Here is a 26,594-nt window from a genome sequence, read left to right as displayed (position 1 = left end):
CAAGCATTTTCAGTACTGAGATGTCATTTTCGAAGCTCTTCACACAGTCAGCGCACAACATTCTGTTCAGACCAAACCGTGAAGATTTTCCTTGCTTGAGTGCAGTAAACATTCAGTGATTTCAATCAAAATTAAACAATGCAAAGCACAATTTAAGTTTAGATAATTTTTTTTTAAACTTAGGAAGGTTAGGGAACCGGCTCTGTGACCACAAGGTCGCTGGTTCGATCCCCAGAGCCGACAGCACGTGACTAAGGTGTCCTTGAACAAGGCAGGGTGCTGCGGATAAGGCTGCTCACCGCTCCGGGCAAGTGTGCTCACTGCCCCCTAGTGTGTGTGTTCATTAGTGTGTATGTGGTGTTTCACTTCACGGATGGGTTAAATGCGGAGGTGAAATTTCCCTGTTGTGGGACTAATAAGGGTCACTTAATCTTAAAGTTTAATCCTCAGATACATGTCTGCACTTGTTGGCAAAAAAATGAGTAACAATATGAACAAAAATACAGAGCAAATAAATATGTACTACTTCATAGATTTACACAAAATACTGGATCTACCTTAACACTGACAGTTGTTAGTGTTTCAATGGTGAGTGTGCAGTGATCAATAAAAGAAATCTGCTAGAAGAACACTATTGTTGATGTTCTGAGGCACCAAATATGTTTTTAGATGTCCCTGCTGTGTTTTAGAAGCTGTAAAGTATTTGGGGTATAAAATGAACTGTTGTGCTGAGCTGTTTCTCCAGAGAAAAATGCCTGAAAAAGTAAACCTGTTGATAATCTTGATGTATTTCTCAGTGATTGTAAAAAAGCATATAATTAAAGTGCCTTGGAATCATTATGGTACCCAAAATAATTATCCAGTACTTTTGTAGTTGCAGTAGGTTCTAGACCATAATACCACTGTGAAGTGTGGCCTAGTTTTGGGGTCTAGGCCTGTGTTCAAAGCAAAAGTGTATTCACTATACATTATTTTGCAAGTCTGCTCTTGTGTAGCAGTGTCCGAAAAGTTGGAGAAAGTTACTGTAGCACAGTGGACCTCATTCACCAACCATTCTTAAGATGAAATGTCTTCTTAAAACCCACTTTCATGAAGACTCTGACATTTGCCAGTGTTGTCTTATCTGTTCTTAGGTAAGAACAGAATCTGCACAAACTCAAGAGCACAAAGGTCCGGGCAGTTTTTTGGTGATGAATCTTATGTAGGTATTTTCTTAGGATCTTTCTCAAGAACAAATTTAAGAAAAAACTTGGAGAGATCTTGGGGAATGAGGCCCAATGTCTATTGTTGAAAGTGCTGTATAAATAAGATTGAACTGAACCAAACCAGAGGGCAGAGGGATTGGGCTTTTTGATGTGTGTTACCTCAGGTCTCCGGCCACGGTTGACATAGGCACACACAGGGCTGTAGGCGCCGCTGCCACAGATGAACAGATGAGTCCTGTTGTAGGGCTGAATCACTCTCAGGAAGTTTCCACAGCCGTGCTGCAGAGAGGGAACGAGAGAGTGAGCGAGAGAGAGAGAGCACAAGGTCAACACAGCAAATTATAATGACAAATTTGGTCGACAGACACAGTGAGTAACAGCAGGCACGTGGTCAGAGCCGTGCGCCAAACACGTGGACACTCCGGGCAGTGCTCCTTGGAAGGATGTGGAAGAATACCGCACACATCTCAGAGGAAGTGTGAAAGACAAACTGCATGTAATTTATACACAGCAGATACTCATTATACATTACTTTAAAATTTAACCCTTTAGGGTCTCCCAAAAAAGCATCTTTTCCTACTCATTAATAGAGAACTATGTTATCTGTGTATGATTTGACAAAGTTGTTTTTTTTCTGTTCTGTTTGTGTCACAAACCACCATTTTAACTGAATAAGAATATACAGTGATCAAAAGAAGTTTTAGGACACTCTCAGAATACAATTTGTATCTTGTGTATTTATTACCTTCCAGGCTAAAGCTACCATTTATTCATCTGTATCCATTAAAAATTGTAACAAGCAGCAATAACAACCAGGTTTGCTATCTGAAACCCAAAATTATCCCAGTATGTCATCAAAACTTAAGAAAGGCAAGTAAAAGCACTAAGTGAGAAAAAAGCATTAATGTCTCTTTCAGCTTTAGTTTAGTATTTAGTACTTCATTTAGGTTAGTGTTTTATTGCACATGCCTTCCTTTGAAATCTTCTAGGCATGGAGTGCATGAGTTTGCACAACTGATGATTGAGCAGGTTTGTTGGATTTTCCCTTTTGGATGGTCGGAAAATGGCAGGTTTTGAAAACTTGCTTTCACTCTCCAAGACTTCAGAGCCTTCTTCATATTTGATTTTGGCACATACAATTAATCTGTACTCTGTACCATACTGTACTTTCTTACAGACATTTTATAGCCAAGAGACAATACTTTTGACTCCGACTATCCATCAGAATAAAATTTTGAGTCAATGTGTTGGATGGTGACTTTCCAGGAAAAGCATTTGTACTAGTGCCCCAACAATTATTTTGAAGTAAAATGGGTGGTTAGGTGAAAGTTTTCTACTTTTCTATTGCACAGTAGGCCCAAAGAACTGATTGATAAGGTGTAATATAGGTGAAAATATGTACTTTTGAATATGATAAACTACTATTTCCATAATACATGAACAAATTAAATCATTCTTTAAAAAAGATAAAGGTATCTCAAAACTAAATTTGAGCACCATATTGCACACTGCAGTGACCTTTCAAAAAAAGTAAGTCACTTGTAAGTCGCTCTGGTTAAGAGCGTCTGCTAAATGCTGTAAATGTAAAATGTAAATGTAATAAACCAAGCTGTGCTTTTTTTGCCCAATGAATGAAGTGATGTTCAACTTTCTGTCATGCCTAAAATCCTCTTATACTGGTAAAATTACTGTCACACACAGCCTCAAGTTACTAAATACATTTATAAAATAATGATATAATAAATTAATAGGCTGTGATTTACTGCAAGATTATCATGGGGAAGTATGTTCTTAGTCATGAACGTTACACATATTCATTAAAAATAAATTGGCATTCAACCACATCCATACTCGAGAAATTCTGCACTATTTGGTTGTAGAAGCTATAATTTCAAAATATCCACTGCTAGCAGACTATTCAGGGAATATGTGTGGTGTTTGGGATTCAACCTGGGTTTTACATTGCTGTTACAGTGAATCATATCATAAGTATTTTAATTCAAGCCTCTGATACTAATGATGGAGATGTTCAGGCTGTTGGCTATCTTTTAGCCTGGTAAATAGGTAATCAGCCTATTTCTAGCTCAGATATCAAGTTGTAAGCTTCTCAGTTTTAACAAAAAACAGGTTCTTACTTCGTATATACACTCACAGCAGAATGCTCTGGTCCATGGAAGCAGCATCAGAGTCTAAGATTATTCCAAAACTAGCACAAGGATTTTTTATGATGTGGCACAGTAATTCAGGGTGCAGCTGTTGTGAGGTCAACTGTTCGACTGAGATCAACTGATTACACAAGTGAAATGAGATGAGCTTCGGCTTGACTGGACTGAAAACACAAGGCCGCAGTGACCCTTTACAGATAAAATTGGTGACCCTTCCTCAATACTAATGCACTATTTTATTCATGTTTATAGAGTTGACTTAACAGCACAACACAGTTTGAGGTGAATGTGTGATGAGCTTATAATAATAAGCCTGTTGTTAGCTCCACGCTAATTGGTGTACATAAGCTTATATTACCTGTTAGCTACATTAGCCTCATGGCTATCTTGTAAAATTAAAGAAGCAAATGTCAGACACCAAACATGCCTGAGCTGATCAACTACATTTGGAGTAAAGAGAGAGAACTGTGTAGAACTGCTTTTTTAATTAAATGATTGCTTTAATCAGCAGTGAGAGAAAGTGATTAATAATGGCAGAGAGTGAAGCAGATAGAGAGAGGGAGAGAGAGAGGGATGTAGAGAAAGAAGAATTGTCCAGGGAGCAGTTAGGAACTTGGCTAGCTTTGGTCAAACAGCAGCTGCTGCAGTCCTCTTTTAACACACACACACACACACACACACACACACACACACACACACACGCACATACACACACACACACATACAGCACAGTACAATTCCAGAAAAAGGAAACTTCCAACACTACACGCCCTTTTCTCTCTCTCTCTCTCTCTCTCTCTCTCTCTACTAATCTATCTCTATCTCTCTCCCATTGTTCTCCCTTATTCCTTATATTGTCCCTCTCTTTATTTCTCTCTCACTCCCTCATTCTTTGTTTCTTGTTCTCTCTTTCTTCGTCTTTTTCTCCTTTTTCTCCACAGCTCTCCTGTCTCATTCCACACAGCTCCTGTCTTTCTTTTTTCCCTATCTGCTTGCTCTGGAAAAAGCACAAACAGTGTTTTAGGCGGTGAATCCAGTGAATTAATGAGTCTGAACTGTGTAAGCATGTCTAAATATCATTTACAGCTCAGTTAGAGAAAAGTCATAACTCTTCCCAAACCATGTGTGTTACCACAGAGTGTGTGTGGAGTGAAGAAGTGAATATACACACATCAGGAAGAGAGGAATAACAACCTGACATAAGCCTTAAATAAACTAGAGAGAGAGAGAGAGACTTAAGTAGGGGGATTTCAATATAATGTACACAGTTAAATCTCCATTACCTACACTTACTGGCCATTTTATTAGAAACACATACTTTCTACTTCCACTCACTGGCCACTTTATTTGAAACCCATACCCTGGACTTCCACTTACTGGCCACTTTATTAGAAACAGCTAATTTGTACTTCCACTCACTGGTCACTTTATTAAAACACCTATCTTCTATTTCCAATTACTGGTCATTTTATTAGAAACACCGACTTTCTACTTCCACTCACTGGCCACTTTATTAGAAACCCCAGCCTTACAGGTTCACTATATAGGAGATCACTTACATCTATTGCTGCACAATCTATCTATCCTATTTAACGTTGGTGAGTTTCTGACCGCAGGACCACTGATTTCCAGATATTATTTGGGCAGTGGATCATTCTCAGCACAGCAGGGACACTGACATTGTAGACGTTATGGAAGTTTGTGTGTTGCTGTCAGGAATGTAGACACAGAGGTGTTGCTGGGGTTTTTACTCGTCAGTGTCATTGCTAGGGTAAGAGTGGACCACCACCCAAAAACATCTTGCCAAGAGCAGCTCAGTGATCATAAGCTGACCATTAATGAAGAGCTAGATGATAGCATCAACAGTTGTGCTTCAGCCTCCAACTGTATACCAGTAAGGTGGAGCTGCAAGAGAGGGGTTTCTGATAAAGTGGCTGGGAAGTATAAATGCTTTAGCAACACTGTAACTTAATATGGTCATGGCAGTAAATCTTAGAGTTGAATTGAGATGTCCTCATAGAGAGATAGCGGCAGGTCATTCTTTGCTAGTCCAGCTCACACAAATCTCTGTTGGAGTGTGTTCAGGGAGATTTACACTCAAAGTGACGTGAAGCCTCAAGTCTCCCCAAACTCACCTCCTGTAAATCACACAGAAAAACTAAACACACACAGCTCCAAATCCCAACAATCCACTGCCCCAACCATATACTACAGTACTCTACTGACAGCATGCTACAGCACCACAGTGGTTGTTTATAGTAGGTAAGAGCTACTTTCAGGAAAAAACACCTCCGATAAATCTCCACAATAACAACACTTCAGCACAGCAGATCCAATGTTGCCGTGGGTTATTCAGCTGAGCTAGGCAATCTGGGTAATCGAGTCCACAATTATCAGCTCAGTTACTTTTAGTTCAGTGTATTTCACTGGAATATTTAGTTACAGCACTAAGTCTACAGTCATCATTAGAGACTCAATATCCTATACTTTTCCTATGTATTAAATCTTTCTCCTAATGTCTACATAGAATGTTATTTGGTTTTATGTATTAATAACAATCAATTTATGTTTATAGGATCATTTTCCAACCTCTATCCTTTGTATCCTTGACAATTAAACAGTTTTATTTACTGTCATTAAGAACAATATAGGTAAATGTGCTCTATTTTTAATATGGCTCAAAAAGCAGTAAAAGCTGAAACACTACTGATAACATCAGTGTGAATGTGCGGGGCTAAATTGTGGTGGGCTAAACAAGCTGATATAAATGTTTAAAAATGAGTGCAAATGTATTTGTTTAATCATCATAAAAAAATAATTATAAAACTATAAACTAAAAAATTATAAACTACTGAACTTGCTGATTTTGCAGTTTTCATATATGGACTGGATTACCTGAGGATATTTTAAACATATTACATTAAGCCTTTTATTATAAAAACCATAACTATTACCTAATTTGTACTTACACACACTGGTCACTTTATTAGTTCTTTTCTGAATATGGCTCATTCAAAGAGCAGTCAAAAGGCTGAAACATTCCTTATAACTTCAGGGCAAATGTGTGGGGCTATTAGTTTTCTATTACCTGTATCATTAACAGACTTAAGACTTATCTTACTTACAATAATGTTAGCAAAGGATTACATAAGGTGGATACAGACAAGACCATCAGCATTCCTAATGGAGCTATCAGTATTAGTCTAAAATGTGCATGTGTAATGGGTGTGTATGATTAAGTGCAGCAATGTGGTGTTTTTCTGAGGATGATTGAGAGTGTAAGTCCGCTCCTACACAGTGCTTTGCTCTAGCACACGTAATTAATGACAGACCAGCATGGCCTCCACGTATAAAAACTGCCACACATGCACACACACACACACACACACACACACACACACACACACACACACACACACACACACACACACACGGACACACACACACACACACACACACACACTCGCATTCACTCACCCATATATACACACAAGCTCACACATATGAATGTATACATAAAAACATAAGCATGAATGAATGATTATTCAGTATCTACTATGAATTATTCATTAACTACTACGAATTATTTGGTATTTACTGTGAATTATTCAGTAAATACTGTGAGTATGTACTAGAACACAAAAAACCCAAGCATGAATTAATAAATTAAACAATTATTCAGTATCTATGAGTCATTCAGTAACAGCTCTAATATATTAGAAGTATGCATTAGATGTAATGATATTCAATGCATGTAACATTTTTTTATAATCAACCCTTCATTTTCTTCTTAAACACATGCTCCATGTGCAGTAAGGTGGAAGAGACAGCCTTCAGCATTACATCATTAAAACATTAAGCCACCCAAGCAGAGAGTGGAGTGCAGCACCAGTGCTGGGTCCACACTCCATTACTGTAATGAGATATTGGGAAGAGACAGACATCCACTGTATATTACAGCAGGAGTTTAAAAGGTGTCAGCACTCTTGCTTACTGTGGGATCTTTGCCAGCCATCTGACACTCTTCGATCTTAGTGTTGGACGCCGGCCAGAATAACTGTAAGAGGAAAAAGGAGCAGATATCAGAACTGAAGAATGTGATATGAAAAATAGTGAAATGGGAAAACAGCATATTTGAACAGGATTCAGATTTGGCAGGTATTAAAGGGGTCAGATTAAAGGGATTTTAATATGCCTGTGATGTGTAAAATGTATAAAAACACTCGCCGAGCACTTTAGAAACCCCTTTCTCGCAGCCTTGCTGGTATACAGTCTGTAGCCCATCTGTTGATGTACAGTTTGTCTTAGCCATCCTTTAGCCCTTCATCAGTGGTCGGCTTCTGACAACAGAGCAACTCATGGCTGGATATTTTTTGGTGGGTGATCACTCCTAACCAAGGAGCAAGACCATTTTGTCTGATACACTCAGACCAGCACCACACACAACAGTGTCAGTGCCAGAAGCTACATGATCAGTGAGATATAGACAGCAGATGGTTTACAGCAGGGGTGCACAACTCTGGTCCTAGAGGGCCGGTGTCCAGTACAGTTTGGAGGTTTCCCTGCTCAAACACACCCACTTAAACTGGCAGTTAACAGAGAAACATAATCAGTTGTGTTGCAGCAGGTAAATCAGTAAACTGTGCTGGACACTGGCCCTCCAGGACTGGAGTTGTGCATCCCTGGTCTACAGTCCATAATTGCACACCTGTACAGTGGAACTATAGGGAGCTCACATATAGGTTTGAACTATTGTATTGCTCCTTAAAATACTCCTATCGTTGTTTTTAATTCACATCACATTAATACAGAAAACATTTTTTTATGTTTAAGTGGTCAAATTCAGGAGGACCCCATTAGGAAACCTTTAAGAATAATTTTCATAACTACTAAAGAACAGGCATTTACCTGTCAAAAGCTTCTAATGGAGCCACTTTATTACACAGTTTTAATGAAGAGCTACACTAAGAGGTTTTTTGGCCATTATTTCACTAATGGATCTCTCTCAGTTTCCCCCAGAGACAATATAAACACGTTTCTGTCTTTGTCCACATGTTACCTGGCAATTACAGCTCTAACAGCACAATCACACAGCATAAAAACCCATGAGGGTAATTAGACTGCCAACTAGACTCCAGCGAGAAGTGCAGCTTTTTTATGTGTATCCAGGATAGATATTCATTAACACTGAGGTCAGGGATGCAAGAACGGTACACTGCACTGACAGATTTCAAAAGGAAACATCTTCTTCTATAGTATAGTGGTACATAAGGCCCTGTTTAATGGAAATGGATAGAAAGAGGATGGCTAACTCAAACTGAGCAACAGAGAGAGAGAGAACTACAATCTCTAACTGTACACAGGAGTTACAAAGGAGGGGTTTATAATAAAGTGGCCAGGGATTATAAAATGTACAAATGGCAATATTTAGAGTGTTTCACTATGAATGATGTCTGAAGAATTTGTTTTGTGGCATGAGATTTATTATTCTGAACTATAAGACTGGTATGAAAATGATATCATAAAAATCACAATGCTATGAGGACATATTCCATCAGCCATTTACTGTTTGAATCTGACCTTTAGCGTGCCCTGAGTGATGTTGTTGATGTCCATAGAGAGCACATGATCTTTGCAGCCCACATACATGCGGTCCTGATCCTCATCCATAAACAGGATTCTGTAGTCCATGGCCTTTTCTGACAGAGTGTAGAACTCAAAGGCCTGGGTTGTCTGCAGTTCTGTAAAACCACAGGACACACACCAAAACAATGTATTTTAAGTATTCATTTGAAATGGATGTTACATTTAAAGTAATGCATGCATATATACCAAACTCATACTTAGTAATCCATTAGCATTCTTCGCAAAATGGGAATAAGAGGAGATTAGAAATAAGATAATCCACTTAAATAAGAATAGGAAAGTCTAAGGAAAGTAAGTGAAAAAAACAGGAGAATCCTAACTGAGCGCCGGAACCTGGTAGACCACCAAAAAGAAAAATATTTTCAAAGCACAATAAGAAGCTGCTGTAGTTCCCAGAACACCGGACTGACCCCCCACAGGTCAAACTTCAATATCACTGATTGCATTTGGGAATATTTGGATTGTGAGAAGCAGACAATACAACCATCTCCTAAGGCTGAGCTTTGGTGGTGTGGAAAAATATCCCTGCAGAATTATTTAAATGATAGTCTCCCCAAAAGGAATGGAAGCTGGAATGAAGGGAAAGACTGGACATAACTGAAATTGAAAATATGATTTTATATATAGTTGCTGTGGTTTCTGTGTAATTTTCTCTTAAATGTGTTATCTGCATTTTTCCTGATGTTGAAAAAGGAATAAAAGACAATTTGACTGAAAGATAAAGCTACACCATGTAAGTCTAAGGATCTGTGTGGAAGAATATTTTGTAACCCCTTCCCTGAGTAGATGAATCTGACCTGACACCTCTGACTTTTCCATTATTTTTTCAGACTTTAAAAGGTGATTTTCAGCAGCGCATAAATGCTTTATTTTAGTGAAAAACTTTTCTCCTGACTATGTAATGCTACTTCTTTCAATTTAACAAAAAAAATATTGCATTGCAGCTTTAAATAAATGAAGGGTGACTTTTGCAGTTTAAGTGTTAAGGTACTGTATATACATTAAGTAAATGGTAAGCTTAGGAATTCTCAGCTGCATTTGGAGCATCTCTTCTATTCAAGACATTATTTACCACTGATAGCAAAGAAAAGCATGCTGATCTCATCTTGTTACAAGAACATACTTGTACACACAAACACACACACACACACACACACACACACACACACATACAGAGATCCTATATAGAGAGTGAGTGCTCTTCACTATACCATCAAAGGCAACAAGAGCCAAGCTCATAAATATTCACAATTCACCCTCCTTTCAGTCTTTAAAGAACTGCAATGACATAGGCACACTCTTTCTTTTATTTAGCTTTTTCTGCTTCTCTCCTCCCTCTCTTCTCCTCCTATCTTCTTTCAAAACTTTCCCCTTAAGCTGCCCTTCCCTCTCTTTTCTTATCCACCCTTCAACGTTCAATAAACAAGTCTTCCCTTTCCTCATCCAGTCAAAGTCACATTTTTGTCGTCCTCTGCCACATTCCTTTCATCATCCGTTTTTTTCTTTTTTCCACAGGAAAAGAAAAAGGTTGTATGGTGCCTCCTTCTCTGCCTGAGGCTGTGGATGCTTTAACATGGTCATGCATTCACTGCTATAGCCCTTCAATACAAAGCCTATGGATCTTTCCCACCACTTTCATTGAAGAGCTTTCTATCTGCAGCCCATACAAATCATTCTGAACCCGAAGCCATGGAAAGCTCTTAACACATGCACACAGATTTGTTTTTATACTTTGTCAAGACACAGGGTCCTACATACACTATATGGACAAAAGTATTGGGACACCTACACATTACACCTGCAGGAGCTTTTTTGATATCCCATTCCCAAGTCCATAGGCATTAATATGGAGTTGCCTAACTGTTGTTCCTCCTGCTTTCAGGTCATCCTGCAACTCTCTTCAAGTGTCCTCTTTTCTTTTACCCTCCTTATCAACAGTCTGAGAGCACATTGCGAAATCTTATGTGGTGCACCTGCTTGCAGATAATCAGTGGTTCCATTAATTTTTCAATATTATTTAGAGAGTTCTACTGACTGGCACGTTTAAGGTCTTTACTATGGCTTTGTAGCTTTTTCCATTTGAGTGCTGTTTAATAATGTTGTCCCTGAGAATTTCAGGAAGCTCCTTTGCCTTTATCATAATTGCTACTTGTGGCATGAAATCTATCAAACCAGTGGCAACACCAGGTGCTTTTACAATGAACATTTAATAAAGCATTAGTATCATTTATCCTTTATATATTTTTTTAAATACATTTTTTATATAGTTTCTGAATATATTTTTCCGCCATCATTTTATTATTTTTTAAATCTTTGTTATTACTTCTGAATACATGTTTTATATTTAAAAGCACAAAGTCAAACAACTACATGTGCAAACCTGAAATGAAAGTACATTAAAGATTTTTGTCTGAATATTTGGTTCCCCTCACTGAACAAGATAGTACATAATAATAATAGAACATAATAGTTAGCCTTGTTTCTCTCTGGTTTTACTAAGAAAGTCAGGGCAAAGTTTTGACAGTGTACAAACACTGACAGGGCAAAGTCCTGACAGTGTACAAACCACACACACACACACACACACACACACACACACACACACACACACACACACACATATCACACAAGGGCTAATGGGGAACACACACACAGTGGGAGCTGTGTCCTGCCTGACCTGACTGAGGCTTTATTAAAGAACAAAACCTTCATCAGACTGATCTACTTAACATGGGTTTAATACAGAGAGTGAGAGATTACATCAGCTAGACTTCAAAGCAGAACAGATCCTATCTGGGTAAACTCAGAAACTCAGAGAGCAATCATACATTATGAGAGAGAGAGAGAGAGAGAGAGAGAGAGAGAGAGAGAGAGAGAGAGAGAGAGAGAGAGAGAGAGAGAAAGAGAGAGAGAGAGCGAGAGAGAGAGAAGAAGAAGAAGAAGAAGGAAACAAAGAAAGAAAAAGAAAGAAACAAATATAGGGGAAAAGCATGAGAGAAAGAAAAAGAGAGAGAAGTGATAGAGAATGGAGAGAGAGAGAGAAAATAAAAGAAAGAAAGAAAGAAAGAAAGAATAAGAGAAAGATGGAGTAAGAAAGAAGAGGGGGAAATGAGTAAATAAGAATGAGAATAGTGAGAAACAGAAAGAAAGAAAGAAGAGATATGAACAGATATACAGAGTGAGAGACAGAAAGAATATAAAAGAGTAAGAAAGAGAGCTAGAAGAGAGAGAGAATGGGAGAGAGACACGGCAAAAAAAGAGTAAGAGAAAGAGTGAAAAAGAGAGAGAGAAAGAGATTGAAGGAACGGAAGCTTGAAATGAATAAATAAAGAGAAAGCAAGAAGAGAAGAGAGAGCTGAAAAAAAAGAGAGCAAGAAGGGAAGATAGAGATAAAAAAGAAAGAATAGAGAGGCATGCTGTACTAGTTGTTTATGAGTAAGGGAGGAGGAATGATCCAGTCAGAGCTAACAGGAATGTGAACGCGGCTCATATTTACAAGCTCCTGCTGCACATCTTAAAACTGAGGATCAAAACACAACCATGGACCATAAGCTGCTCCCAGCCTGTTTCTCAAGTGGAAAACTGGGGACAGAACTGGAAGGATTGATGAACGGTCATCCTGCTATGTTTATTTGTGACATTGGAACTTTTGGCCCATTAAACTTGAAAAAGACATGTTGTGCCATTCCTGGTCATATTTGCTCAAGCTTACTGAAGTCTTTAAGCCAAACTCATTTCCAGCTGGAACGACTCACAGTAAACACTGTTCATTCTCAGAAGTCCTTCGTATTTTTCTGCTAAAATGTTCCGTGGGGAAAAATGAGTTTCTGTTGAGGTTTCATTTGGGTTTATGGGGTTAAATAACTATTATTCTCAAGTTCCTGTTTTGTGTTCGGTCAGCCGGACAGAGCGGACGGCTGATGAAAGTGTGGGTCAGAACACACAGCGGGAAAATATCATATGACCCCCCACCCTATGAACAAATGGACATAAACTCGTCCTCTCCAGAGAATCCTGAGGTGTCCAGTATCCGCCCACGCTGACCTCAAAACTCACAAGAGATGAATCACCCATAATGCTCTGCTACAGAAACCCATCTGAGTCAATATTCCCAGCAGAAACAGAGCCAGGTGCTGCTGCACCTGCGGCCACCAGGGGGGAAATAAACTGCACTTATTGCACAGCAGAGGAAGATTAGAAGAAAACAATCCTTGCTTGGGGGTCAATGGTTAATAAAGATGTTGTTGTGGGAGATGACACTGAGATATGAGACCTGATAAGTGATGCAGTCAAAGGGAGGATAACAGATCAAATAAAATACTGATGCAGGTTTTCCCAATTTCTCTCTGAGGTCTCTCAGTGTCCAATATGCATAAACTCATGGAGGGGACGCTAACAACAAACAAAAACGAACACTGCAAGTATAGCTTAGCTAGCAAGTACACTCATTCACCCAGCCAAGCCAGCATTCCAGCAGTAAAGTGATTAAGAACCATGTTTAAGAAGCCACTATATAAAAGCCAGATCATGTGGTGAGACTTTATTTTTAATAGACTTTTTAGATGAAATAAACACTTAACAGACTCTCAGTAACATATCAACAACATATCAGTGATGTAGCAGCAGTAAATACGTTCAGTAGATTATCCAGAGACTTTTAGTTAACTGTGTAAGTAAGATTTATTTATAATCTGCTGAATTCAGTATTTTTTTTTACTTTATCTGGAAGGACCAAGTTCATGTCTGTAGATGTTAATCTGAGGTCACTGAACATGTAACAGGTCTAATACAGACCATCTCATCATCCTTAACACGCTGTTATAGACCTGCTGCTGACTGTTCTCTAACTGGATCTTAACTGGATTAACTTTGGTTAAGGTTAAGATTAGGATTAGGACTAGGGGCAGGGCGAGGGTAAGCATTATGTTTTAGGTTGAGGTTAAGGTTAGGGTTGTGACTAGGGGCAGGGTGAGGGTTAGAATTAGGTTTTAGGTAGAGGTTAAGGTTAGAGTTGAGATTAGGGCCAGGGTTTTGGGTAAAGTTGAGTAGGATTAGCTTTTGCACACTGGACGTAACATATAAAGTTGTGTTTAGTTCTGCTTTAGTGATGATGATTTTGGGATGGCCTCTGCCATGAGAAGCGATCAATGATACTGTCGTTTCCAGTTTCCATACCATCTTCTGAATAACACTCTTTGAGGGTACATCACAAACACCATATTTCTTTCTAAACTCACTCATTTATGGGGGTATACACCTGGAAGTTGCAAAGGCTATCCGGCGCCTACCTCATCACTCCGACATAAGGGCATCCCGGCTTGTTGTTTGGTTCAGATTGCTTCGTCTTAGTGAGAGTTACTACAGGATATTTGGGGCCTCTTTTGAGTGAATCTCCCTGTATTTCTGCCACATATTTCAATATATTCCATTTCACATCTCAGATCAACCTAAGATGAAGTAAAAGTGAGACTATGAGAAAGTAAGCAAGTAAGGAAATTAACAAAGAAACAGCAAATAAAAAATATTCCAGTAAAAGTGCAGTACAGATTATATTTTAGGCAGTATCAATAAATGAAAAACAGGTGCTTTATACTAGCCAGTGTTTATCTTCAGTGGGCTAACTATGAGTAAGTGTGTCAGCTAGAGGACTAAGCGAAAAAGTCTATTCTTCTGTTCTATGATAAATAATTCCACTGGAAATGTACATTTCTCAGTTAGAGTGGCGAGACAGTGGAAACAGCTGTGCTACTCAATGGAAAATTAGACCTCAGAGAAAGCTCAACTAAATCCTATTAAGAACAGCTACACTCTGACAGACGTTTAGACTCAAACAAAACCCTTGATTTTTGCACCTCCATCGAACAAGCTTACAGCAGTGACACAAAACAGACCCAAAACAGCTTTCTGGATTTTTACTCAACAAGACAAATCAAAGCCACACTCCTCGTTAGAAATACAGTCTTGTTATACCACACCATTCCTGAAATGGGATCAGTGGTATGTTTTTGATATTGAATAAATCCATGAGGTACAAATACCCCCAAGCATATGGGTTTCATTAGTCATGGGTTTGACTACATTCTTTGATGATGAGGTCACAGAGACATTTGTTTGTCACCAGTCCTTCCCAGTACTGTAGCAGGGGGAAGCCCGAAACCACATCTGAACTTCTGCCCCTCCATAAAGAGTGCTACTAGACTACACCCACTCTCCACTTTCTTAGAAAACCCTATCTTGCACTTTTCCTCAGTGGACACTTATGAGGATCCCCTACCTCACATTTTCACTCTCTGGTCACTTTATTAGAAACACCTATAATTTAGGTCCACTATATAGACACACAATTACAGACTGTAGCACAACCTATCAGCCAACCCCCAATTCATCATTGTTCAGTTTCTACCAACAGGCCCGCTGTTGTCCAGATATTATTTGGGTGGTGAATCATTCTCAGCACAGCAGTGAAGCTGACATGATAGTGGTCATGAGAGTGTGTGGGGTGCTGGAATGAGTGTATCAGACAGTTTTGCTGGGATTACAGTCAGAAATAGACCATTGATGACAGGCTAGAGGATGGCTAACACAAACTGTGCATCAACAAATGGGCTACAGTCTTTAACACCAGCAAGTTAGAGCTGTAAGAAAGGTGTTTTTTAAAAAACTGTCCAGGGAGTGTCCATGAGCAAACAGTGAAAGCTGTCAAACGTATTACATGATCTTGCACACTATGTAACATACAAACAGATATAGTGCTGCTGTCAGAACAAAACTTTACAGGAGAAGGAAAAAAGATTCTTTACTTTTAATGTAAGTCAATGGAACCAGACCTTTTCCCCAAATAATTTAGGCCATTTTTTTAGTTCAATTATCATAAAATTTACACAGAATGTAAAGGGAAACAAGCCTTTCTAAATTATGTCAAAACAGAAAAATGACATTAAGACTTTACTTGAAGGGTGTCTGCATAACACATTCATAATGGCGTAAACAAACACTTTATAACATGTTCATGAATGGTTAAATCAACATTTATAAAGTTTACATGATATTAAAATGGACTACTATGTCATTCTGCTGAGATAAAGTTTTCAAAATAAAAGTCCTAATTTTTTCATTTGAAAAAGTATGTTATTTTCAGTAAAGCCCAATTTTAAAAGCCAAAATTAAAATGACCTTGTTTGCAAACCTTTGACCTTGCAAAATTAAAATGATCCTTTTGGTCATTAGGTGCTTTCATGCTCGGACACATTTTACCTATAATTTCGTTTTCTTTTTAATTATCTGTTTTTTCATAAGCATTTGTTGCATTTCATGTCACTTTACTACACGGACAGTAAATTACTCATAAATATGCTTAGAATCAATCATTCAATTTTTATTTTGGCTTTCCAAAAACGTGGCTTTTTACTGAAAATAATGCAATTCTTTTTTTAATACATTTTTTTTAAACATGCCTCTCATTAAAATGACAATCCATATTGATATCATGTAAAACAAGCATGCTTCATGAATGTTAATTTAAAAGTTCATGAACATGTTATGAAGTGTTTATGTGAGAGGTTATGAATGTGTTATGTAGACCCCCTAAGGTTTTGTTCTGACAGCAGTGATATGCTGCACACATTGTTTAAAGCACCAGTGAATCTTAATGAAACAAATAAAGTTAAAGGTTTGAAATGAAAGGTGAAAGTCAGAACTGGTGGAAGGCTGGTTTGTTTCTTGATGATAAATTATGGATTGTTGAGAAAAGTCCTAAAACCAGCCAACAGAGCCCTAATGCTCCAGCTTGGGACTGCAGGCGTGTAATATGGATTTCTTTGGGTGGGCGTTTTGTCTTGCATATTAAACCAAGCTGATGTGGGCTTAGCTGTATCGCTAGTATCCTCTGGGCAACTGAGAGAGAGAGAGAGAGAGAGAGAGGGAGGAAGAAGAAGAAGAAGAAGGAGAGAGAGAGAGAGAGAGAGAGAGAGAGAGAGAGAGAGACCCCTGGCCTACTCAGACTGTTTTAATAATGGATGGTAAAAGAGTCTCTATGTTACACTGAAAACTACTGTAGCAATTCTGCTCCATTGCTTTTCATAAAAGGTGGGAAGAGCAGAAAGATGTAGAGAGTGAGAGGAATGAACAAAGAAACAGCAAACATGAAGAGACACAGATGGAGAGGAGTGACCAACTGATGAAGCAAGAAAAAATGAGGGAGCAAAAGAGAGCCAGAAAGAAGATGAGCGAGAGACATAGAGGCAAAGAAAGAGGCAGCAGGAGAGAAAGGCAGAAAGAGACAGAGAGGTGAGGACAGTGAGAGAGAAGAAATAGATAAGAAATGAATGAATGAGTTAGAAAAGAGCAAGAAAGGTCATGTGTTTCCACTCGTTCATCTGCCGTCCACTACCACAGCCCACTGCGGTCCATTACATGGTTGGCTGCTCTTTAGCCGTGTGTTTGGCCCTGTGGGAAATATCTCAGGGTTAAAATGTTCTAAATCATCAGCAAAAAAGGGTGGTGCCCACCTGACCACATCAATAATACAGAGACGCTCTTCCTCAGGCAGTGACTACATGCTTCTGTGTACTATTCCAGTACACAAAGGACAAAAGGGTCTTTCATCCGGTCCAGTTGTGTGGCTTGTGATTCACTTCACCGCCGTGTCATTGGTAACTGGTTGCTCTGAGTGATACAGTTGTTCAGACATGTGGCTCTGTTCCAGTCCACACACGTTTTAACTTTAACTCACTGTTCACTTCCTCAGAACCCTTTCCCACCTTGCTGGTGTACAGTTAGGAATTGTAGTCCATCATTTGATGCAGAGATAGTGTTAGCCATCCACTCGCCCTTCATCAGTGGTCAGTTTGTGATCTGAATATTTTTATATGGTGCACCGTTATTGCAATTGTCTCTATTGTGGACCTACAGAATAGGTGTTTCTAATAAAGAGACCATAAAGTGTAAAAACAAAGAAGGTGTTTCTAATAAAGCAGCGAGTGAAAGTAGAATATAGGCTTTTCCAAGAAAGTGGATGGTGAACGTTCGTTAAAAGAAGTAGATGTCCAATGAAGGGTTTTTTAATAAAGTGGACAGTGGGTGGATGTCTAAAGTAAGGGTTTCTAATAAAGTGGCCAGTGGAAAGGAGAATATAGGTGTTTCCAGTAAAGTGGATGGTAATGGCACATTGAGAGAAGCGGTTCGGCCAAAAATGCTAATGCTGCTAACAATGGATGGAAGTGAATTGCCACCTATTGGCATAATGAAATTTACATGTAGCTAAGTGTTGCTAACTGACTAACTGATTGTATTCAAGTTTATCTATGTCAGCTATATCTATGTTTGGTCAGTTCCTTCAAAGAAACTTTAATCTCCATCTACTGCATCTGTAGCACACATTACATCAGAAAAGAACAGAAACCCAGTTGACTCAAAATACACTGCTCAAAAAACAAGTCAAAATGAGGCTCAGTATTGTGTGTGGCCTCCACGTGCCTGTATGACCTCCCTACAACGCCTGGGCATGCTCCTGATGAGGTGGCGGATGGTCTCCTGAGGGATCTCCTCCCAGACCTGGACTAAAGTATCCTGGACAGTCTGTGGTGCAACGTGGCGTTGGTGGATGGAGCGAGACATGATGTCCCAGATGTGCTCAATCAGATTCAGGTCTGGGGAACGGGCGGGCCAGTCCATAGCTTCAATGCCTTCATCTTGCAGGAACTGCTGACACACTCCAATCACATGAGGTCTAGCATTGTCCTGCATTAGGAGGAACCCAGGGCCAACCGCACCAGCATATAGTCTCACAAGGGGTCTGAGGATCTCATCTCGGTACCTAATGGCAGTCAGGCTACCTCTGGCGAGCACTTGGAGGGCTGTGCGGCCCTCCAAAGAAATGCCACCCCACACCATTACTGACCCACTGCCAAACTGGTCATGCTGAAGGATGTTGCAGGCAGCAGATCGCTCTCCACGGAGTCTCCAGACTCTGTCACGTCTGTCACATGTGCTCAGTGTGAACCTGCTTTCATCTGTGAAGAGCACAGGGCGCCAGTGGTGAATTTGCCAATCCTGGTGTTCTCTGGCAAATGCCAAGCGTCCTGCACGGTGTTGGGCTGTGAGCACAACCCCCTTCTGTGGACGTCGGGCCCTCATACCATCCTCATGGAGTCGGTTTCTAACCGTTTGTGCAGACTGCTGGAGGTCATTTTGCAGGGCTCTGGCAGTGCTCCTCCTGTTCCTCCTTGCACAAAGGCGGAGGTAGCGGTCCTGGTGCTGGGTTGTTGCCCTCCTACGGCCTCCTCCACATCTCCTGGTGTACTGGTCTGTCTCCTGGTAGCACCTCCAGCCTCTGGACACTACACTGACAGACAAAGCAAACCTTCTTGCCACAGCTCGCATTGATGTGCCATCCTGGATGAGCTGCACTACCTGAGCCACTTGTGTGGGTTGTAGAGTCCGTCTCATGCTACCACGAGTGTGAAAGCACCACCAACATTCAAAAGTGACCAAAACATCAGCCAGAAAGCATCGGTACTGAGAAGTGGTCTGTGGTCCCCACCTGCAGAACCACTCCTTTATTGAGTGTGTCTTGCTAATTGCCAATAATTTCCACCTGTTGTCTGTTCCATTTGCACAACAGCTGTGAAATTGATTGTCAATCAGTGTTGCTTCCTAAGTGGACAGTTTGATTTCACAGAAGTTTGATTTACTTGGAGTTATATTGTGTTGTTAAAGTGTTCCCTTTTTTTTTTTGAGCAGTGTATATTTATAATAGGAGGCAATGGGCAGTTCTGCTCTTTAACAGAAATATAGGGAAAAACATCTAAGTTGCTGTCTGTAGTTATTTGAGATTAGCCAGTTTCACTTCTTTAGAGCAGCATATGTTCAAAATTAACAGATGCCACACTTACAAATTGTAATTACTGAGGCGGTTTTCAGTACACATTAAAACAGGCTTTCTCTCTGTATCTTGGTCGCTTGGTTTGTGTGAAACTGTTGAGGATTTTGTTCTGAGGTCATTTACCACAGAGAAGAAAATTAGGGACTGAAGTTATCAAACATCAAGGGTGACGCTAGGAGTGTAACTATTTGTCCACTCGGACTGACAGCAGGCTCCGTTCAGCCTCCCCAGTGGCTGCATGGGGAATTTCAGTCAACTCACCATACAAGGTGTGTTTAGTTGCTTTAGTAAGGCCGTAAAAAATAGATTAACTGCAGCTCTGCACTTTTATGAGAGCAGGATGGCGTTTTAGGGTCACCGTGCCAGCACTCTGGTGTAGGTGGTTCACTGATGTCACTCTAACTCACTGGATCTTCACTCCCACCCCTCACAAACCACCCCACCACCCATAAAACTCCCTCAGAGGGCAACTACTGTAAGAAACCAACGACAGATTTACAATCAGTTCCCCAAACCTTGTACATGATCCTGAGTATCACAGTCACATGAACTAACCTGACCCAGCATCACTGGATAATGCTGCAGTCTACAACTTTTAGTGTACATTTTGGAGGTTAAAGTTGAGAAGAGTGTGTGATGATATAGGCATGCAGTTTGCACAGTGCTAATTGGTCGATTATATGCTTTCTTTTCTTGTTAGCTACATTAGCCTCTCACTTTGAATACAAAACTACAGAAACAAACTTTGGACACCAAGCTTGTCTTGGTTGATTAACTACTTCCGGAGTGAGAAAGAAATGCAGAAATTAGATTTTTCACTTTAAGTTAGTGATCCATAGTGTGGATGACATTTGTTGATGTGCACTGATTTACTGAGTTTCAGCCCATTCAAACTGTGATGAAGGACTCCAGAATTAAGAGCAATGGGCCCCTAATTGTAGAGAGAGCAAAGAAACTTTGCCATTTAATGAGGAACTTCATAAAAACATGAAGGCTATAGCTGCAAACACAGCATGCCGGCGTTTGATTGCAAGCTCCTGGTGAGAGAAGCTGTTTTCCATTTAAAGCCCCAAAAAAATCCAAAGTCTTCCAAACTCGATTAACTTTCCATGCCTGGGCCAGCCTCCAATTACAGACTCCCCCTCCCATTGGCTGTGTCACAAAAGGGCATACGAATAAATTTACTTTATGCAAATTAGGCTTTTTGTTCCTTTCAACAAGTTAGCCCGTTTGATGATAGCTGTCTCCAAGGGAGACTGGTGGGGGGCGGAGTCCAGTCACCAGCCTTGACAAATATTTAAGTAGGGTCTTAAAGATGCCCAAAATCCGTGTTTTCTCTCAAGATTGAGAGGGGTCGCACCATAAAGACTTGACTTTAAGCCTCTGCCAAATGCCACTAGGCGTTAGTTGGACAAAAGCATGGTTTGTTGGCCTCGTTTCGCATGGCTACACTCTCGTAATACAGTGTGTAAGTGATTTCACGCATACTGTTAGACCCTCAGGCTCTGTCCAGGCAACCTAAACATTCTCACTTACTCATGTGCACAAAGACCCCTGTCCTGGCTCAGTAGCAAGACAGACAGAGGGAGGGATTGGGTGATTGGCAGGTAATATTTTACTGGCAGAGAAAATATCATTTGATCAGGTGAACCCCGAGGGACGGTTAGGATATCAGGAACGCTGCTGGACCACACAGGGCGAAATGAGTGAGGCGACAGAGTCGTCAGACTGTCTGTCCACTTGACATTACCCACATTCCTATGCCAGATTCTGCAACACAAACACGCACATCTAGTTTGAGAGTATTCACAAACACAGACTAGAGGTCTTCACGCACAGCATGCGTGATGAAAAACAAACAGGCACCAATTCCAAACAAATTCTGAACACTCTACAAAATCCATCAAATCAAGTTTTATTTCTGAAAATCTCTGGACAAGTTACGACTTACTGACTGATTAAACAGCTCATTTTCACATGATTGTGCAGGTAAAGCTGTGTGCTGACAGGCTCATAGCGATTGACACTGCAGATAAAGAGACTGTACAACATATTAGACAACAAAACTAAAGTCTTTAAATGGGGCTTTCTTCACCTCTGGTCTTAAAATGAAAAAAAAAAAATATCTTCACAGAGACTTCTATTGTTCTCAATTGTGCAAGAATCTGTCAGACAAAAGTATTGCTCTTTTGCCATGGGCATAACAAATTGGACATTTGTCAGGATTCTTTTAGTGAAAAACATGCATTGGATTGGAAGTACAGAGACCTTACAAATAAGAGAAACTACATACAAGACATTTCACACTAATGTCACTCTTTTCAATCAGGTCCTTCATTTAATATCACATTGACCTCCACAGTCTCTGTCCCCAACATCTAGAACATTGTGCTAAAATCATTAAACCCATCCTGCTTTATGTGATGTCTATTTAGGCAAGGTCAACCTTCTGTGTGTTGTCAAATCCACTGAGAAAGCCATCAAGGTTGACCTCCTTCCCTCTGGAGACCAAGACGTGTCAGCAAGATCTGCACTGACACCTTTAACCTAGGACACCATCTGTGTGATGACTTAGGCATGCAGTTTGCACAATGGTAATTGTTAAGGTATAAGCTTCCATTACACGTTAACAACGTTAGCCTCATAGCTCCAAACGAACGAGGGCAACTGTATAGGAAAAAAAAAACATTCAGAAAAGTGTATAAAAAATGCAAAGCTGTGTCTCGCGCTCTTATTTATCATTGTTCATGACAATGATCAAAGCTAGGCATCTGGGCGCATGGGTCGGTGCGGCTTATGCTGTGGACACACCCACTCTCAAATGACAGGGTGTTTTTTTTCTAAAGTGCTTTTATAAAGCTCTATTGGAGAACTTACACAAACTCCTAAGTGCAATATATCATGTAAACGAGCATGTTTTCTCTGCCAGTTTGCAAGAACTTCACATATTGAAGTCTAATCACATGTATTTAGTGTAAATATAAGTGACAGTGCTACAGTGAATTGTGTGTTTTTTTTTTATATCACTTGCTTGGAAAAGAGAGCTATCAAATAATCTTTATTGCAAAACCTGTTCTTCATATTACGGAAGACACTTTGATGAACATGAAGATGAGTGCTGAAGATAAATATACCCAAAGGATTAGCTCACAGCTGCTTTTGATTGCTAAGCCATCTGCAGGAGTTTTACTTACCGTATTAAAGAGTCACAGTGAAAATCAAACATTACTCAAATAAAAATCATGTTCCCAAACATTTGACAGGCAGTGTAGTTCTGTTTCCACAAAGCAGCTAAAACCGATAGCAAAGCTGTGTTCATCTCTCACTAACCTTTACCCTTCTCTCTCTCTCTCTCTCTCTCTCCCTCTCTCTCTTTGCAGGTTCAGTTACAGTGCTGTATTTACATGCTGGTGTGTAATTGCCCCTGCTGGAGCTGAAACTCTACCCGCTACCTTTCCCTTACCGTAACGATCACAGCGCCCCAATTAGCACCTGGCCTCCTCTTCACTTGTCACCAACTCCTGCTAGGCAACCCGCGACCTTTGACCTTACCATGGCCTGAGCGACGCTCCAGAAGAAAATGACTGACTTGTATGTAAAATAGGCTCTACTAAGTAGGGCTGATGGCATTGGGTGCTCTAGCACATACAGGCAAAAGGAAGTCAAGGCTGTTTGCTCAGTGCTTCACAATCTTATCCCAATTTTTCAGATTTGTTCGCAGCAAATTTATTCATATGGCACACTTTCATGACATTGTGATCTCAAATTGTATTAAATATAAATAGTGAATATAATTGTCCCTGCAATGAATATTGCATGAAGCACAATTGATTATTCAAATATTTAAAAACAAAAGAGCAAAAATATACATTTCATTCTGTAAAATTATGTATTGAACTCTTATTATATATGTCTCCTTAAACCTACATGCTTGATGCTAATAGTAATAATTAGCATCAAGTTATACTAATAGTAATAATAAGAAGAAGTAGAATATTTAAATATTTAAAATATTCTACAAAATATTAAAAGTTCTACCTAAACAGACATTTTCCCAAAGAAACTATTCAGAAATGCAGGTCCAGCCCTGAATGAAAGGGTGAGTTGGGCTAACTTTCTATAAAACGCTCAAACGTGCAGTGCTGCACCCCTGCAGGAACTAAATCAGTGGGTTATTGTTCTAGTAGCTCCCTCTGTTTCACTGGCCAAGTCCTTTAAACTGATTTCCGCTTATTACAGCAGATTCAGGCATTTGGATGGCATGAGGCTGTTAGCCTGCGGTTATTTCAGGGTAAGGTGATATTCTCCGTTCTTCCCTTTTGGCAGGCCCAGAGGATGTTTAGATGTCTAAATGTGAGAGAAATGTGTATGTACAGCAGTGGCAGATGTTGTGGTTGCTCCAGTTTAAAGGCGGGAATACTTATAGTGAAAATAAACCCAGACATTTAGACTAAAAGACGATTGCAATCCATCTTCTAGACTACAAGACCATTTAAGATTGAATGGGTCCTTGAATGAGATCCAGTAATGACTACCCCCGACCCTTTTCCACTGTTCCAATATTTCCTCTCTTCATGATAGCAATAGCCACAGGGAAACTACTTTTTCTGTATAAAGCTTTTACATTTTATACAAGTGAAAGCATTTTGTTCTCAGACCACAAAATTCCTGTTGCTTTTGTTATGCTGTCACAGATAAGTAAGAAAAAGTCCCTGTTAAAGTTTAGTGATCATATAGCAGCTATGATCCTTTGGCTATACTTAATATCAACACTGTAGCTTCATGTTTATCAAAGTGTCCTCCTTGACAAATTGGCTAAATAATGAAGTTAAAGTTTTTATTTTTTCCCAAACTCTTCTTGCCGAAAGGTGTTTTAGACATCTGAACATTTTGAGGGCTTATGACTGCTGACATCACAATAAGGGGATGAAATGCATGGCCTTTGGCTTTAGTTTGCTATTCAACATAATAACCAACAAAGAAAACAAGCTAATTTTCTAAAATGTCTTGAAAAGCTAGATGTCGTCAAACACTTCATGCACAGTGATGGGATAAACGTCCAGCCAATAGCATTTTGTGGCCAGAAACCAACTATTGATGATGGACTAGAGCAGGGGTTGACAACCCAACTGTTAAGAAGAGCCATTTTCTCTTTTCAACAAAAACCAAACAACCTTGGCAGCCACTGTATTTGATGTCCATTTTACCATCTTAGCTGTAAATATATCTCAGTATGGGCTAATGTCCCATTATAAGCTAAAAAAAGTAATATAAATGCAAAATGTAAACTTAGCTCAGCTGTAGTCAGTTTTCTCACATCTCAGTCAGGAAACTTTTCCATAAAACTATAGTTTCTTGTAAAATATCTCTCAATCCTTAACGTTTTACAAAGCCTCTCTTTCCTGCTCTACCTTAGGCACTGTTTAAGGTGGAACAAGAAAATTCAAACAAAAAGCTGGAGAACAAGTAGCTGACTTTAGCTTTGTGACTTTATATTGTTTGACAGTTTCTTGTTGCAGATTAAGCATATCAAGAAACCAGCTGTAGTGCTCACAAACGCAAATGAGGCCATTTGTTTCCAAATCATTGACGCTCGTGTTAAATTGTTAAATCTCTTCCTTTGTCGTTTCGTAAGGTCTACCTAGACAAGATTGTTGTCTGCATTGCTATGGTGACTTGCAGTCTTATGTCAATTGCCAGAATTAAAGGTTGGTGAATTAGCAGATATAAGCTACATTAAATCCAGCGTATATCCATTCACTTTTACCTAAAAATAATTCTGCTGTGGGGCTGCAACAGGGCAGTAAAAGGGTCAGAGCCATTGGTAGGTGATCCCTGGACTAGAGGATGATTAACACAAACTGTGCAGCAATGAATGAGCTATCACATCTCTAACTTTGCATCTACAAGGTGGACCAACAAGGTAAATGTGTCTTAACAGAGTGAACAGTAAGTGTACAGTGTTTAAAAACATTGTGTTTTTTTAATTTTTACGTTTTTTACATCATTTGAGTTCAGCAGCTGACCTTTACAGTGAAAATTTCATGATGATTGGACAAATAGAAATCTCCAAAATTGCTTAGAATAAAAACTTTTTCCATTAACTTACATTGAAAGTAAGGAAGGTTTTTGCCCTCTCCTGTAAAGTTACTATTTTGGAGATATTTCAATGTCACTACCACTGCATGTCTCATCATGCAAGAATCATGCTCCAGACATCTAAAACCTGATCAGTGGTCGTTCTGTGGAGGTGAAGGAAAGCTAACAAATTATGCATATGTAAAATATAGAAACAAATGGCCTAAAATCTGTAATTGTAGAACATGCACCTATGTGGTAAATGAAACTGATAAAATGAACAAAGAGTGTAGATGCAAAGTAGATGCACTTAATAAAGTGGTAACTGTGGTTACCTAGCAACCTGTAGTGAGTGGAACGACACAGGTTTACTGAAAAAATATGTCGCTGTCACATATAACAAACAGCTAGAATGCTTTATATACAAAATTACCTCAAAACCTCAAACTGAAGTTTATACTTCAACAAAGACTGGAGAACATTGGGAAATATTGTTGGGAAAAAGCTGTTTTCCAAGCACTCTGAAATCAATAGGGCAGTGAAGAAGCCAAATTCAAATCCATCTGACCTTCAGAAGCAGAAGAGCATTGTGTGTTCAGTATCGATGCAGATTGATTG

General features: G+C 39.5%; 1 protein-coding gene across 1 annotated transcript in view; it reads right to left on the bottom strand.

Annotated features, from left to right (window-relative positions):
- sema3c (sema domain, immunoglobulin domain (Ig), short basic domain, secreted, (semaphorin) 3C) overlaps positions 1-26,594 on the bottom strand; it is a 91,203-nt gene that overhangs the window by 35,358 nt on the left and 29,251 nt on the right. Inside the window, exons 3-5 of the mRNA XM_017707585.2 lie at positions 8,951-9,111; positions 7,365-7,427; positions 1,365-1,484 (exon numbers count right to left, since the gene is read on the bottom strand). Coding sequence (XP_017563074.1) covers positions 1,365-1,484; positions 7,365-7,427; positions 8,951-9,111 — 344 coding nt within the window. The remainder of the gene's footprint in view (positions 1-1,364; positions 1,485-7,364; positions 7,428-8,950; positions 9,112-26,594) is intronic.

This window comes from Pygocentrus nattereri, chromosome 1, assembly GCF_015220715.1.
Source record: "Pygocentrus nattereri isolate fPygNat1 chromosome 1, fPygNat1.pri, whole genome shotgun sequence".
Taxonomy (NCBI): domain Eukaryota; kingdom Metazoa; phylum Chordata; class Actinopteri; order Characiformes; family Serrasalmidae; genus Pygocentrus; species Pygocentrus nattereri.
This window is presented reverse-complemented; position numbering and strand designations above follow the sequence as displayed.